Consider the following 16246-nt stretch of genomic DNA (forward strand, 5'->3'; position numbering starts at 1 on the left):
TTATCCAAGTGGGAGACTGATGGATTTGGTGTCTAAGCCTATAACTATAATTGGTATGTACTTGACCCAATAGTAGCATGGTTCATTTGGGTTGCATATCACCAAGACAATTTGATAGGATGAATTTTTGAGAAAAGGTTATTTATGATTTATTTATATATTATAAGTTCTAATATATTGATATGAAATCATATGATTTAATTAGTATTGATCAAAATTTAATTTGGAATTAATTTAGTGATCAAAAGAGACTAATTAAAACTATGGGGACTAATTATGGTAATTAGTGAAACATATGGATTGCGCTATTGATCCATGTTGGACTAAGTTTATGTAAGGATACATAAAGAGTTGGGCCACATGAACCATGGATCATAAACCCATGGGTATGGATTAGGGTTTACCCATGACCCTTGGAATCCTACATATAAATATGTTGCTCCATAGAGAAAATCAGCACTAGTGTTCTTGGAGTTCACATAACCGATTTTGAGTACAAGAAACTCTCTAAAAGGTCTCCTTTGTTCTAGGTGTGTTGTGATTCTATTTGAGGCATTCACACTATTGGTGCTAAGTTCTTAAAGGCCAAATACATCAAGTTCTACAAGCTACACAAAGAGGTAAACTCCTAACTAGTAATTTATGTTGTTTATGTCAATTGTATTCTAGTTGTAGGCTTACATCTTTGGAAACAGTATTACATGTATAATTAGAGAAAACATAGATCCAAAGCTTTCAGGGTTGTATGTGCACCATAGGATGTTGTAGTATACGAAAAGCCAACAGCTTCAACATGCAAGATTCCAAGAGAGGAGAATTACCTACCCAAAGCAATGCCAGACTGAGTAACACTCAAAGTCCGAGTACTGATGCTGAAATAGTAGAAGTGAGTTGAATACCTTATGCTTCTGCCGTTGGTTCGATCATGTATGCTAAGACATGTACACACCCTGATCTAGCCTTTGCATTGAGCATGGTTAGTAGATATCAAGGGAATCCTGGTAAAGCTCACTGGATTGTGGTAAAGAACATTCTTAAGTACTTGTGAAGGACTAAGTACTGGATCCTTACCCTTGGTGGGAGTGATGACCTAAGAGTGGTAAGGTATAGTGATGCCTACTTTCAGACCCACAGAGAAAATTTCTGCTCTCAGTCGGGCTGGATATTTTCCCTAAATGGAAGAGCAATAACTTGGAAAAGTTCCAAACAGGAGACTGTAGTTGATTCAACGTGCGAATCAGAGTGTATAGCAGAGAGTGAAGCATCAAAGGAGGCAATATATCTAAAGAACTTCATCGAAGACCTTGGAGTTGTACCAGCTATAAAGGAGCCCATGGAGATTTTCTGTGATAGCAATAGTGTAGTTTCCTTATCCAAGGAACCAACAGATCATAGCAGATCAAGAATCATCAACATAAAATATCACTTCATAAGACATCAAGTAAAAGAGGGACTCCTCGTGGTTAAGAGGGTATCGTTAGAAGAGAATCCAACAGATCCCTTTATGAAGGGACTGAGCAGGGTTAAGAACTTGCGGCACGCTAGTAGCGTCGGGGTGAAGGACGATGTTAGTTTTAGTGATTAGACAGAATTTTAGAAACTTCTGATAGTAAAAATGTAATAGACATTTGATGATTGAATAAAAGGGGTTTTTTATAAGTAGTGTTATTGTATTGTGTCAATTATTTACTGTTGTTTCATTTTTGCATGTTTTGACTTCTAGAATAATAAGATTATTCAAACTATCCACAGTTGATCATACTTTGGAAGTAGGTCATGAAAGAAGACTGTCATGAATGGGTTTTTTATGATTGTCTAAGGTGTTAGACATAGCAAAAGATTTCTACAAACATTCATGAGTGATCTTGAAATAAGATTTGATAATTGGACTAAACCCACACTCACATATCACTTCATGGAATTTATCATGGGTGATTGTGAGATGTTAATATTGTATAATCTTCAAACAAAGATATATGAGTTGGTGATTATTTGTTGATTGTACATTAATAGTTCGAAACCGCATCAGTAACTCGATGTTATAAAACGTGCTATTATGTATGTTCAATGAATAGTTAGTACAAGCATATAAGTAGAAGTTTATCTATTCCTTTTATCCTATAAGGATTAAAATCGATATCTTGGGTCCTTCGATGATTTTGTCTTGACTTATGTGTCAGGCCAGGTCAGAACTCTATTGTTGTGTTCAATTAAGTTCTATGTCGAACAAATCGGAAATCGGGAAAAAAATGTTGGACAATGAATATGACTTTAATTCCATGTCTTTGACCACACGATATCTTGTATAAGAGAGGGTTATATGATCCGTTATCTAATGGACACATCAAAGTTCGACAAAGGTTTTTTTGAGAGCTACGATTGCGAATCGGATTCTAAGTTGCATTGGCAATTATAGTTATTAGACATATCCAAGTGGGAGACTGTTGGATTAGGTGTCTAAGCCCATAACTATAATTGGAATGTACTTGACCCGATAGCAGCATTGTCTATATGGGTTGCATTCATCAAAGCAATGTGTTAGGAAGGATATTTGAGTAAGAGGTTAATTATGATTTATTAATATGTTATAAGTATAATATATTAATTGAGGAATCCTATTATTTAATTAGTATTGTTCAATAATAAATTTAAGAATTAATTTAGTGATGAAAAGAGACTAATTAAAATGATACATATGAGTGGGGCTAAAGATCCATGGTTTGATTTGTGATGGGCTTATGGGTTAATCCATGAAGTATTTATCCAAATCAAATGAATGGATCATGGGCTAATGTGTATGGATTAGGGTTATACATGACCCTTGATACTCTACATATATATATATATATATATATATATATATATATATATATATATGTATATATATGTATATATATTTATATGTATATATTTATATGTATGTATGTATCTCTAAGTCCAAAATCGGTTACCACTTGGATTTTGAAGAGTAAGAATTGATTTTAGAGTCTCCATAACCTCTCCATATCCATCCTAATTGTTCTTTGTGTTTTGTGATTCCATTTGAGGCATCACACTTGGGGTGCTAAGCTTTCTTAAGGCCAAGTTATTCAAGCTACTACACAAGGTAATATTCTAACTAGTTTTATGATCCAAATATCACCTTGCATGCTAGTTTAGGCTTCATGCTTTGGAAAAATTTTATTACATGTATAATTAGTGAAAACTTGGATCCAAAGCATTAGGGTTGTATATAAACCAGAGTAATGTTAGAGTACATAAAACCCAACACAAATACATAACATAAGCATATAAACATTCATTGGGCTTGCCTAGACATTGAACCAAAATCCGGTAACATATAATATAACATATAAGCTAAACATTCCTCGGGCATGCCCAGGAATCGGAACGTAGCCCGGAACATATAAACAAACACATGCAAGAATCATAAAGACATCAAGCATACAAACATTCCTCGGGCTTTCCCCGACATCAGACCGAAGTCCGGAAACATATAACCTACATCGGGCTAACCCCGACACTGGACCTAAGTCTGGCATATGCTAACATACATAAACAGGCCAGCATTGTCGCCTTCGACTCGTTCCTACTGGAGGAAAACTCACCTTAAATGTCGAGTGAAGTAGTTGAACTTCTCTGTTCCTGCAACCGATTCTACTCACGCCCTATACAAAACAACCCCTTAGATAACATTCCTTACGTCAAGACCCCTTCATGGGTCAACCTTGGTCAAATTCAAGGTCAAAGTCAAAGGCAACGCTCAGTCAAAGTCAAAGTCAACAATCCGAGTTGCCGCAACTCCTCGAGTCATCCTCCTGACTCGCCGAGTTCCCTTGCTACTCTTAGTCTTGATAAAATAAGTCAACTTGTCGATTCCCTTCACAGACTCTTCGAATTCTACCTTTTACAAAAATCAGGACAAATCGACACAACTTGTCGAGTCCTTCTTTGGACTCACCGAGTTCCTCAGTCTGTTTAGGCCATCTTAATGGATTAAGCCCCTACTCTTCAGATCTAAGCTTCATGCTTCTCATATACACTGAAAATGTCCTTTTAATGGTATAGTTTCCAACTTTACCCGTTAATACCTTTACATAGTGGGTTTAGCTCAAACCCTAACTCTTTAGGACCTAGATCTTGGTCCACAAGCCATCCATACTACAAACTAAAGCATACAACCAGAGATCTAGACCCTAAACACTACATGAACATGTAAAGCTCCCACCTTTCTCTCCATGCATGGACATTTGGAGCATAATAGGACAAAAATGACACCCTATGGCTTGCATGGGGCTTCATTTGTCATAAAGTTTGCACCTTTATGCCATGAAAGCCCTCCATGATTCCAGATCTAAAGGTTTACTCACTTGGGGCGTCCATATCCCAAAGATCAAGCTTCTTGGACCAAAAACCCAATAAAGTGATAATAAAGTGATCTAAGAAGCTACTAAGCAAGTTTGAGACTTGATTACCAGAAAATGATGAGGATGAAATGGAGTCTCTCGATATACTAACTTCTTTTTGAATCCCAAACTTCTCCTTCCTTCACAAGCTTCAAAACACACCAATTTTCACTCAAAAATGGCTTACAAGCTCACAAATGCATTAGGGTTTCTAAATCTAGGGTTTGGGACTTGGAGGATGGAAATGAGGCCAGGGAGTGGGGATTAGAGTGCTTAAATTGGGTAGAAAACCCTGAAATTAGGGTTTCATTCTGGTAGCCCTACTTGTTGAGTTGAGGGCTCTCAACTCATCGGGTAGGTTACTTAAAACCCACGTCAATTATGGTTTCTAGATGAAGAGTTTGGGGTTCCCAACTCGTCGAGTTGCTCTAAAAAATGAATAAATTATAATTAAATGCGTACCAGGAACCAGTCCTTACACCCCAATTTTGGAGATTATCAAAGAAGCACAATCATAGGTCATAAAGGAAGAAAATCGGAAAAGTGAATGGGTGATTGCTCAGATTTCAGCTTTTGATATTGATAGCCAAGGGTTGTTGACTCTTCATAGGCGAGTCCAGGTACCTTATGTGAGTGGGGCTTGATGGATATTGATGGAGGAAGCCCACAAGTTGAGATTTTCCATTCATCCAGGGGCTACCAAGATGTATCTCGACCTGAAGCATAGTTACTGGTGGACATGTATGTAGAGAGATGTGGTTTGGTTTGTGGAGCGATGTTTGACATTCCAGAAGGTTAAGGATGAGCACGAACAACGTCATGGAAAGTTGTTGCCCTTGTAGAAGTGGGAGCAGATCACCATGGATTTTATTACAAAATTACCGAGGACTGTGACGGGTGCTCACTTTCTAGCCATTAGCGAAGGATCTTCTACAGAGAAGATGGTTGAGATTTATGTCCGAGAGGTGGTGGATCGGCACGAGGTTTCGACTTCGATTGTGTCGGACCAGAATGTTTGTTTCACTTCCAGGTTTTGGAAGAGGTTTCACAAGGAGTTGGGTAACCGGTTACATTTCAGTACTGCATATCATCCGCAGACGGACGGGCAGAACCAGCAGACTATTCAAACACTCAAGGATGTGTTGTGTGCCTATATCATTGACTTTGGTGGGAGTTGTGACTCCAATCTCCCGTTGGTTGAGTTTTCTTATAACAACAACCATAATGCCAATATCAGCATGCCTCCCTTTGAGCTTCTATATTGGAGGAGGTGTCAGACTCCTGTCTGCTAGGGTGAGGTCAACCAGAGAGTCATGGGGAGATCGGATATACTGCTTAAGACGATCAAGCTTATACCACAAGTTAGACCGAGATTGCTGACGGCCCAGAGTCGCCAGAAGAGTTATGCGAATCGGCGACACTTTGAGCCAGAGATCTAGATGAGGGATTTGGTGCTTCTGATGGCGTCACCCTGGAAAGGTGTTAGCTGCTTCAGGAAGCGGGGTAAGCTGGGCCCCAGGTTTATCGACCCATTCAATGTGTTGGCCCGTGTGGTCAAGGTAGCTTACTGGTTGGAGCCACCGGAGGAGTTGAGACATATTTATGATACCTTCCATGTTTCCTAGTTAAGGAAGTGTATAGCTAAGGAGATAGCTGTGATTTCTTTGGAGGATATTCAGGTCGATGATCGCCTAAATTACATCGATAAGCCTTTGGCTATTCTGGTTTGGAGAGTGAAGACCTTGAGGTACAAGGTTGTGAACTTGGTCAAAGTTTAGTGGAAACACCGGAAAGGCTCAGAGTGGACGTGGGAGCCCGAGTCTGAGATGTGTGAGTACTATCCTAATTTGTTTCCCGAGGATGACGTCGAAGGCGAAGTCTAATTCTAGTGGGGGGGGATTGTAACATCCGATTTTTCAGATATTTTCATTTTAGCTCTTAGCCTATTTAAAGTTTTCACATTTGGTCCCTTGGTTTTTAAGGAATCACAATTCAGCGTGTACATTGGGCGTATGTGAGGTACGCACAACGTACTTATGAGAACCCGGATCGTGGAAGCCATGTTAGTACGTTGGGTGTACCTATAGTACGTCGAGCGTACTAGCTTAGCCTCTAAACCCTAATTTTAAGGGTTTACTACCTATTTAATCCACCTTATGCCTCTGTTGGACATTTCTTATTAGCCACCCTTCCCTCGTAAACCCTAATCTCGAGTCTAAGCTTTATGTGTCAGAGTTTTGAGCTTATTAGGGTTTTTGGTGCTCATTTGTTGAAGAAGAAGGCTAGTAAAGAAGGAGGTGTTGCTTGCAAGCTTGTAGATCCAGATAGTACTTCACCTTGTAAATCTTTTGAAGGTATAAAGTTTATACCTTGATGTGTTTCCTTATAGATCTCCATAGATGAGTTTTATGAGGTTTTTGTCCCAAATATTGGACCTTTATGAGTATGGAGTACTCCAAAGTATATTAGTTGTCCTTTCATGCATTTTAGGTCATGTAGATTAATAAAAATGGGTGCTTGATGGTCCCTTTCTAGCCATGTAAGAGTTTGGAAGTTTTGAGTATGGATTAAGTTAGAGTTTTAAGGTTTAAGCCCTTTTTAGCTATGTAAAGGATTAAATTCTTGGACTTTATGGATTAAGACGTTCTAAGATGGTCAGATCTATGTTTGGATGCATGTCTTATTGATTAAGACCATTTTGGATTGATATTTAGGGTCAGACAGCGTACGCCTAATATAATCAGGTGAGACCCCAATCCCCCCTGATTATCTAGTACGCCCCGCGTAGGAGGAGAGTATGCTCAACGTACACGGTACGCAGTTGACTTTTGGCCATTGGTCAAGATTTAGGGTTGTGAACCATAGGAGGGAAAAATGTTCTTTTTGCCCTTAAGGGAGTTTAGTGTGGGATTTGGATTTATGAGTTGAGTTGAGGACTTTGATTATTAATCGAGGTTAATTGTTGTGTTATTAGACGGAGTCTAGTTCCGGCAGTTCGTTCATTTGTCATCAGTATCAGGTGAGTCTCCTCACTTATTCTTACATGTGTGGTAGAATAGTTGTATTTGTGATGACCAACTGGGTCTAACTTTTATTTTGTATGATGTTGTTATGAATGACTAAGACTGCGGGTAGTCTCCAGGGTTACTGATAAACCATAGGGCGTGCTGTTGCCCACTGAGACTGTTGATAGTCCCCAGGGTTGCTAATAACTCATAATTGTTTATTTATGATGTTCTGTATGTGGTATCTTGGGGACTCTCTAAGCTTCACGCTTACAATTGTTGATTTATTTGTTTCTTGTACTTATGAGGATCGCGGGAAGGCGAAGGTCTGATTGTACACACTCGTTAGGAGATTTGTTACTGGGACAATCTGTTACTCTGATATATTATGATGATAATTTTTATTTGACACTTATGTTTTTGGATGACTTGGTTCACGAACAATATTTTGGTAATTTAAAAGTGAAAATTTTGGTTTAAAATTTGAGGTATTACATAGTTCAAAACCCCGTTGTAAGTCCTTCTTCTTCTTTTATTTGTAACTTGTTTAGGTTCTTAGGCATTTGTGTTTACTATTTAGACTTAGTATGGTTTAACCTAGTTATGAACACTAGTGGTTTTTTATCTTTATGTTGTTGTTGTATTGTTTGGATTCCAAACTATCAATATTTTGATTGTTAGTCTCTCTGTCTATACCATACTTGCTCAAGCACTATAGTGTCTACGAATCTGGGTGATATAGATAGGCTTGAGTGGGACTTGTAATCATTATACTTGATAACTTGGTTTCTTTGGTGATCTTTCACCATGATTGGTACTGGAGAGGGTCCTAAAAGTTTGGGTTCTAAAAAAATATTGATCAATATAATTTTGATGCTCCGTTATTTCTTCATTTGTTTGATAATGGTGTTGTCTTTATAACTAATGTCAAATGAACCGGTCCTTAAAGTTTTAGAATATGGAGAAGCTCCATGATAAGAGCTTTGAAAGGTAGAAATAAGCTAGGGTTTCTTGATAATACATATGCTTAACCTGCTACTGATGAACTTAAAATACAAAAATGGGAAAGTGCCAATGATATTGTTTCTTTATGGATTCTTCGGTTAATTTCTGAGTCCATCTATGTTAATCATGCTTGTTCTGAAATTGCTTCTACTATTTGGATTGAGTTGTATGAAACTTATCATAAAGTTGATGGTTATGTTGTTTTCAATCTTCATAAGAAGATTAATTCTTTATTCCAAAATGGAATGTCTAATTCAAAATATTATAGTAAACTAGATGCTCTTTGGAAAGATTTTGACCACCTAACTAATTTGGTTGAATGCACTTGTGATGCTTCTATTAAACTTAATGATCATTCAAAATTAATGAAGCTTATGCAATTTCTTACTGGATTGGATGATGTTTTTAATCAAGTTAAGAGTCATATTTTACTCATGGAAGCTCTTCCTAATGTTATAGCTGCTTTTTCAATTGTTTCTAGAGATGAATCTCATCAAAAGGGAGGTTCCCTCTCTAGTACACCATCAAAAAACCAAGGGTCTGCTTTTGTTGGAAAAAATTTCTGGTCCAAAAAGAAATAATAAACACATGGTAATCAAAATTTGAAATGTAAAAATTGCGTTTTAAAAGGTCATACTACTGAAATGTGCTATACAATCATTGGTTTTCCAAAATATTTTAAATTTCGAAATAATGATTCAAAAATTTCAAATAAATCTATATCTTGGAATGTTATTGTGTTGGTACTCAGATTGATAATTAGTTTGCAAAAGGTGCTCAATCCAGTAATAATTGTCAAACTAACTGTGGTTTTGATAAGCTTAATTGACTGGTGATCAATATTCTAAGTTTTTAAGCCTTATAAATGAGAAATAAGGAGCTACAGTGGTGTCTACTAACTTGGCAAGTATTTCTTGCAACTCTTTTGTTTGTAATAACAACTAGGTCATAGATTCAGGTGCCAGTCAGCATATGACTAATTGTGGCTATCTGTTAAAAAATAAAGTTGATGTTTCAAAACATGATTTGTCTGTGGATCATCCAAATGGGTCCTCTGCTAAAACAAATAAAATTGGTAGTATGCATATGGAGAAATCTTCGGATCAAGTAGCAATGAGTGTTGGTGGCAGGTTTTATAGAGAAGCAGATAAGGAGCGGGTCTGTTAGCATTCAAGTGACAGTGAAGGTGATGCGTTGGTGGTGAATGGTATATGGTGGTGCTAGATAAAATTACTTAGGGCGTGTTTGGCAAAACAAGCTGGTAGTAGGTAGCTTGTAGTGGGTAGCTTGTAGCTTGTAGCGTTTTGTTAAACGCTATATGAAGTAGCATTTGGATTTGGAGCGTTTTCTTTAACCTAAACTCTAGAAGCTTGTAGTGCCAAACGATGCTTTCTGTTCAAAACGGAGCGTTTTGTCAAACGCTAAAAGCTAGAAGCTCCAAAACGCTCTGTACCGAACACGCTCTTATAAGCCAAACGAAGTTTCAAACCATTTAAAAAACCCCAATTATGTTTTTTCTATTCAAGAAAACCCGATGAACTTAACCTTTTATCTAAAAAAAGGCTAACTAACTTACACTTTTGTTCGATTCTTATTAGGGTCAACCGGCTAATGAAAGTCAACAAATGACATGACTTATGACATGAAATTAAATATCGGTAAAAATGACTTGTAAGACCAACGAAGTTTCAAAACCGTTCAGAAAACCCCAATCATGTTTTGTCTGTTCAAAATAACCCAACGAACTTAACTTTTTATCTAATAAAACCCAACAAACTTATGCTTTTGTTTCATTTTCATTAGAGGAAACCGGATTCAATAGGTATATAATTAGTTGGCAAATAACATCTCATTATATTTAATCTCATGGAATAAACAAATTAGAGTTGTCCCTTATATATATATATATATATATATATATATATATATATATATATATATATATATATATATATATATATAAGGCTTGGAGAAAAGAAAATAAATGACGTATGTGTTCGATCTCTTATAATGGCTACTTCTTCATCTTCCTCTCAATCGTTGATGTCCAACTCAAGCTCTATAAAGAAGATATGTGATGATGCAAATGCTTGTGGATGTGGACGCCTTTCTTGGACTTGGACATCTAGAATGGAGGATCATCTAGAGAAAAAGTTAAGGGCATGTTTGAATAGATAGGTAAGTGTAATTAAAAGCTTTATCGTATCCATCTTCTACCTATTTGGTAGATTATCTTAAGAAGTTCTTGTTTTTGAAGGAAGCAAACAGATAGATACAAGATGGACATGATAAAGCTTTCAATTACACTTATCCATCTATTCGAACAAGCCCAAAACTTTTTCTCTGGATGATACTTCGTTCTAGATATCCAAATATTAGAAGGGCATCCACATCCATAAGAATTTAAATCATAAAATATATTCTTCGTATATCTTGAGTTGAACATCAACGATTGAAGGGAAAAAGAAGTAGCCATTATAAGAGATTGAAGACAGACATCGTTCATTTTTCTCTTCTTCAAGTCCTAAATCAATTTACCAAGGGAAATTCTAATCTGTTTATTCCATGTAATTAAATATAATGTCATGCCATTTGCCAACTAATTGTATACCTAATGAATCTAGTTGCCTCTAATGACAATTGAACAAAAACGTAAGTTCATTGTGTTTTTTTAGACAAGGTTAAGTGCGTTGGATTTTTCTTAACACGCAAAATATGATTGAGGTTTTTTGAACGGTTTTGAACTTCGTTGGTCTTACAAGTTGTTTTTCTGATATTTAATTCCAAGTCATAAGCTATGTCATTCGTTCACTTTCATTAGCCGATTGACCCTAACGAGAATTGAACAAAAGTGTAAAGTAGTTGAGTTTTTTTAGAAAAAAGATGTTAGGTTCGTTGGGTTTCTTGAACAAACAAAACATAATTGTGGTTTTTTAAACGATTTGAAAACTTCGGTGGGCTTATAAGTCATTTTTCTGGTGGTGTTACGGTGGGGGATTTCATCTGTTGTATTCTATATCCTATAACGTATCATGTAAATAAGAATAAAGAGAGGTGTGGTCGTGTAGTGGTTGGTTGATCAAGTGGATGGTTTTCACAAGATAGTAAACAATGAAGAGCATGACAGCGGTTTAGGTTTCTAGAGTGAGGAATAGAGATAATGGACAATTTTTAAGGAAATAAAAAAATAAAGTGGGGAAATTTGTTGGAAAGCAAAAAAGAAAAGTGGAAATTTTGGGGACTTTGAAATTTTGAGAAATTTAGAAGTTAGAAAAATCAAATTTTAAAAAAGTGTTTGATTTTGAAAAGAGAAATTAAATTAACTTCTACTATTTCTTCCTACTAATATGCCTACCCACTATAATCATGACACATGTCATCCTCTTATTTTTTTCATCGACATCTTCCATTATCTTCTACATTCTATTGATCTTCAATTGACACCTCCACTCGCTTCTACTCATCTTCAATCGTTATTGATCTTCAATCTACACCCCTACTTGCTTCTACTGATCTTCAATCACTGCTGATCTTCAATCGACACCCTCAATCGTTGCCTCTTAGTCTTAAATTGACATCGCCAATCGATACAGATTTATCATCAGCACAAGGGGAGCGATTGATACTCCGATTCTGTTGTTGTTGACAGGTTGGATTCTGATTGGAATGCATCGAACCTTGTATTGATCCACTCGAGGTTTCTGTGGAATTCCACTATGTATTTTGGTAGAACTGTTGCCTGTGTAATTTGAAGAATGCAGTAAAACCCATAAACGAAGATCAAATAAAAGATTTTTTTGAAGACCAACAAGGAGTAAATCAATTTGTTGATTTTTAGCCATAAGTTTATCGAAATTTAAATGTTATTATCCATAAATGGAATTTGAAGGAGATATTGTATGACATTTTTTTTACCAATTGAATGAGTTTGCTGGTGCCAATATTTTTCTGTTGATATAATCTGGAAACTAATTTGCAATTGAATATTCAATCGTTCATGATGTCATGGAATGTGTTTATCACATAATTTTTGGTCTTGCTTTATCAAGCTTAAATGTTTGGAGGAACTTGTGCAGATGGCTACAAAACCACTTATAATCGCTGCAATAGCATTGACAAAGAAGGAAATGGACATGGTCATTAGGCAGAAACAACACACCATTTGGGTTCGATATCAATTATTGTATTAAACTAAGCTCATGTATCTATTCTTTGTTAGAGATAGCATTGGTTTTGTTACTTTTCCTGTTAAGTATCAATGTGTTGTGTTTTGAGCTTTCAAAGGGGATATCTTGGTAGTTGTTGTCACTATGGGTACCAAGGTCATATACTTGATCTAGAAAGTGTTTTTGTGTCAAACAAAGTTCAATGTATCTATTCTTTCTTCTAGATGATATTATTAAAATGTTCATTAGTTTCATTTCTCATATGGACACAAATGCCCCTGTATTGTATTTTGTAAACCGGGACAAAAATGGCCAAAGGTTTCATTTTGTTAAATATTTTGACATAAATGCCCCTCTATTTGGAACTCCTTTTTATAATTTGTCCCACTTTTTACTTTGAAAGTGCATTGCTATTCTTCATTCAATTTTTAAAGTGCATTTCTATTTTTGGTTCCATTTGTATGTATCATGTAAAACTCTATTGGTATGCATCATAGGAAACTTAAGAAAAGTACACATTGCAACATCTTTTGAACCTCAAAGAAATAAAATCATAATTATTCCAAAAATGACCAATTTGCCTTTTATTTTGAAACCAAGAAATCTAATTCTTAATACTTTCACAATCCCAATCGGTTCTTTCAAAATAACTAATCTAAAAATAACTAAAACTGAAAATCAGTCTTTTCCTCATATTCATCGGTCTTTCTTGTTCAAACTGGTGCATTAAGATCAAATTGGTAGTTCGGCTCATCCTTATAGGAAATTTCTCCATGCTCGCGACTTGGACCCATTGGATCTTTTTGTATGTTATCCGTTTTTTCAAGTACCTAAAAAAACGCAGTTATTAAAAACTATATTAAACAAAAAAAATTCTAAATAGATAAAATATTACATTTTTCTTTCTATTCTTCTTCATAACCCGTTCTGCTCTAGATTCTTTTCTCTTGGATGGTGGATGACCTTTACTACGTACTTGCAAGGGTGGTAACAATTTTTTAGTCGAGTCTGGAACACAAACATCTTCAACTATCCAATTTACGTTACTACTACAACCCCAAAATGAATCATCATTTAACTTTTCTTTAGCCATATTTATACAATTTACCAAGTATTCATACTTTTCGTGAGAATTAGCAATATGCGCAACCTCATAAAAATTGCAACACAAGTAGTCAGACTGTTTAGCATTTTCACCACTCATCAAATCTTCATAACAATTTATCACCGAGTGGTGTCCATGGTTCACATCCTTCCTCCACTGAGACAAAATAAATCGTGGATGAATTTCTTTAACATCCTTCTCAATCAATATCTTCACCATATGCCTAAAAATAATTCCGTGAAACTCAAACGAATGACAAGAACATTGTACATCAAATGCAATTGCATCATACCTAACGGCATAAACAATTCTTTTTTTAAATCTCCATGTTTCCCTTCGATAATATCTATGACACAAAACACATATTGTGCACCATCCACTTTGACCAATAAAAAATTGCAAAACAACATACCCCGTAACTCATCTTGAAACAACTTAAAAATTGCATTTGTGTACGCCTCCTGAAACTGCCTCTAAAAAAAGCCAAGTTACTAACTTATATGAAGAATTAAGAGGCTCAAAATCAGCCTTATTTTCTTTCTCAATTTTGCTTTTTAGCGCATTGTCATATTGCTCAACAAATTGTTGTAATGATGTTTTAGAATTAACACACACATCAAAAAAAAAAAAAAAAGCATTCATGCTTTCACTTCGTTGTGTAGTAGACATCCCTGCCCAAAAGTTTACTTTTACATATATCGGCACCCAACGACTTCGATCGTTGAATAAAGAGCATAACCACTCATTTTTTTCAAATCTATGTTTTTCAACCAACTTGCACCACCCATCTTCAAACTTTTGAGTGTCCGTAGACTCATACACAAGGGTTTTTTAGAGTCTTCTTTATTACTTTATATTGATCCAACCTACTTAATTTTTTTCAGGAATCTTTTTCATAATATGCCAAAGACAAAGACGATGATGAGATTCGGGGAATACCTATGCCACAGCTCCTTGCATTGACCGACATTGATCTGTTATTATTGCTTTTGGTGCCCTTCCATTCATGCATTCTAACCATGACTTGAATAACCATACATATGTTTTTGTATCCTCTCGAGAAAGCAAACCACATCCAAATAAGATAGATTGTCCATGGTGATTTACTCCAACAAAAGGTGCAAACTAAATATTATATTTGTTCATCAAATATGTGTTGTCATATGAAATAACATCTCCGAATCACTCGTAGGCTGCCCTAGACCTTGCATCTGCCCAAAATACATTTTGCATATGACCTTCATCATCCATGTCAATCACATAGAAAAAATTTGAACTTCTTTTTTGCATACGGACAAAATAATTACGAAGTGCCTCGGCATCCCCTTGTCCAAGTCTTAGTTGTCTTACTTTTGCAATGTAAGATCTACAATCTATCTCGCTAAATGGCAAATTGTCATACCCTTTCGCTTCAACAAGTAACGAATGAAAACTTTTGTTGGATGGAATTCCAGCATAATCATTCAACTCAAGTCTTCTCTTGGCATATGAATCCATTTTCTTATGTGATCGATGAAAACGAGATTTTTGGGGACTTAAAGCATGGTTATGTTCAAGAAAAACACGAGAGATAGTACATCTTCCATCACCATATGCAATTACACAAATTTTTGCTTGACAATTTGTTTTAGAAGACTTTAGATATGGTTTGTTTGTCTTAGGCTCATATACACCTCCTCTGGAACATCCGAGTAGTATGTTGTGGCAATACATTTTTTTGTTCTTGTACTAGCTTTCCGTACACCAAATCCAATCTGGTATGTGTATTTATTAAAGTAATCTTCAAGTTCGTTTTCTGAATCAAACATCATTCCAACTTTAGGAATGTTTTCATCTTGAGGATTGAGAATTGTATCCCCTTCACCTAAATCCGCATCCTCCATACTGATCAAAGACTATATCAACAATAAAACAAAGATTTTATTAACAACAAACCAACTAATCAAACCAGAGACTGTTTCAACAATAAAATAAAAATTGTATTAACAATAAAGAAGATAATCATACCAGCGGGGCAGCGATAATATAAAAAAAAAAATTACATGTTGCCTTACTTTTTGTTCTATGATGGCTATGGATGTCGATGTCGATGTCAATGTGTGCAGCAGAGAAAAACGAGAACAATCAGATGAGGAGAATCAATCGAGAATAGGGTTGGAGCCGTATGGAAGAAACTAGTTACATGATTTTACTTCTTGTTGTTTATGTGAATCTTATTTTTATTTTTTAAATTTTCAATTACCTCATTAAGAGTATTATAGGGATATCAACTAAAATTAAATTGAATTAGAGAATGATGACATGCGTCATGATTCTAATGGGTAGGCATATTAGTAAAAGAAATAGTAGGAAGTAATTTAATTTCTCTTTCGAAAACTATGACCACTTTTTACTCACGCAATTAATAAAAGTTGTGACTAATTCTTTTACATTTTTTTAATATTTAACTGTGACTATAGAACATTTATAATGACATGTTTTTTTTTTCTTTTATCGTTAGTATTTTCAACTTTATGGCACACACATAAATAATTAAGTTACTATCATAAAATACTTTTA

General features: G+C 35.6%; 1 protein-coding gene and 1 long non-coding RNA gene across 2 annotated transcripts; one reads left to right on the forward strand and one right to left on the reverse strand.

Annotated features, from left to right (window-relative positions):
• The first annotated feature begins 11812 nt into the window (after positions 1–11812).
• On the forward strand, positions 11813–12824 carry LOC128133068 (uncharacterized). Its single transcript, XR_008231260.1, has 2 exons — positions 11813–12065; positions 12493–12824. It is a non-coding gene; the product is annotated as an uncharacterized LOC128133068 (long non-coding RNA).
• A 471-nt stretch (positions 12825–13295) lies between these two features.
• LOC111904753 (uncharacterized) lies at positions 13296–15184 on the reverse strand. Its single transcript, XM_023900482.1, has 4 exons — positions 14912–15184; positions 14706–14812; positions 13478–13979; positions 13296–13412 (listed from the first exon to the last, which is right to left on the reverse strand). Exons 1-4 carry the CDS (start codon positions 15182–15184, stop codon positions 13296–13298), a joined length of 999 nt encoding a protein of 332 aa, XP_023756250.1.
• Positions 15185–16246: the final 1062 nt, after the last annotated feature.

This window comes from Lactuca sativa, chromosome 3 (assembly GCF_002870075.4).
Source record: "Lactuca sativa cultivar Salinas chromosome 3, Lsat_Salinas_v11, whole genome shotgun sequence".
Classification (NCBI taxonomy): domain Eukaryota; kingdom Viridiplantae; phylum Streptophyta; class Magnoliopsida; order Asterales; family Asteraceae; genus Lactuca; species Lactuca sativa.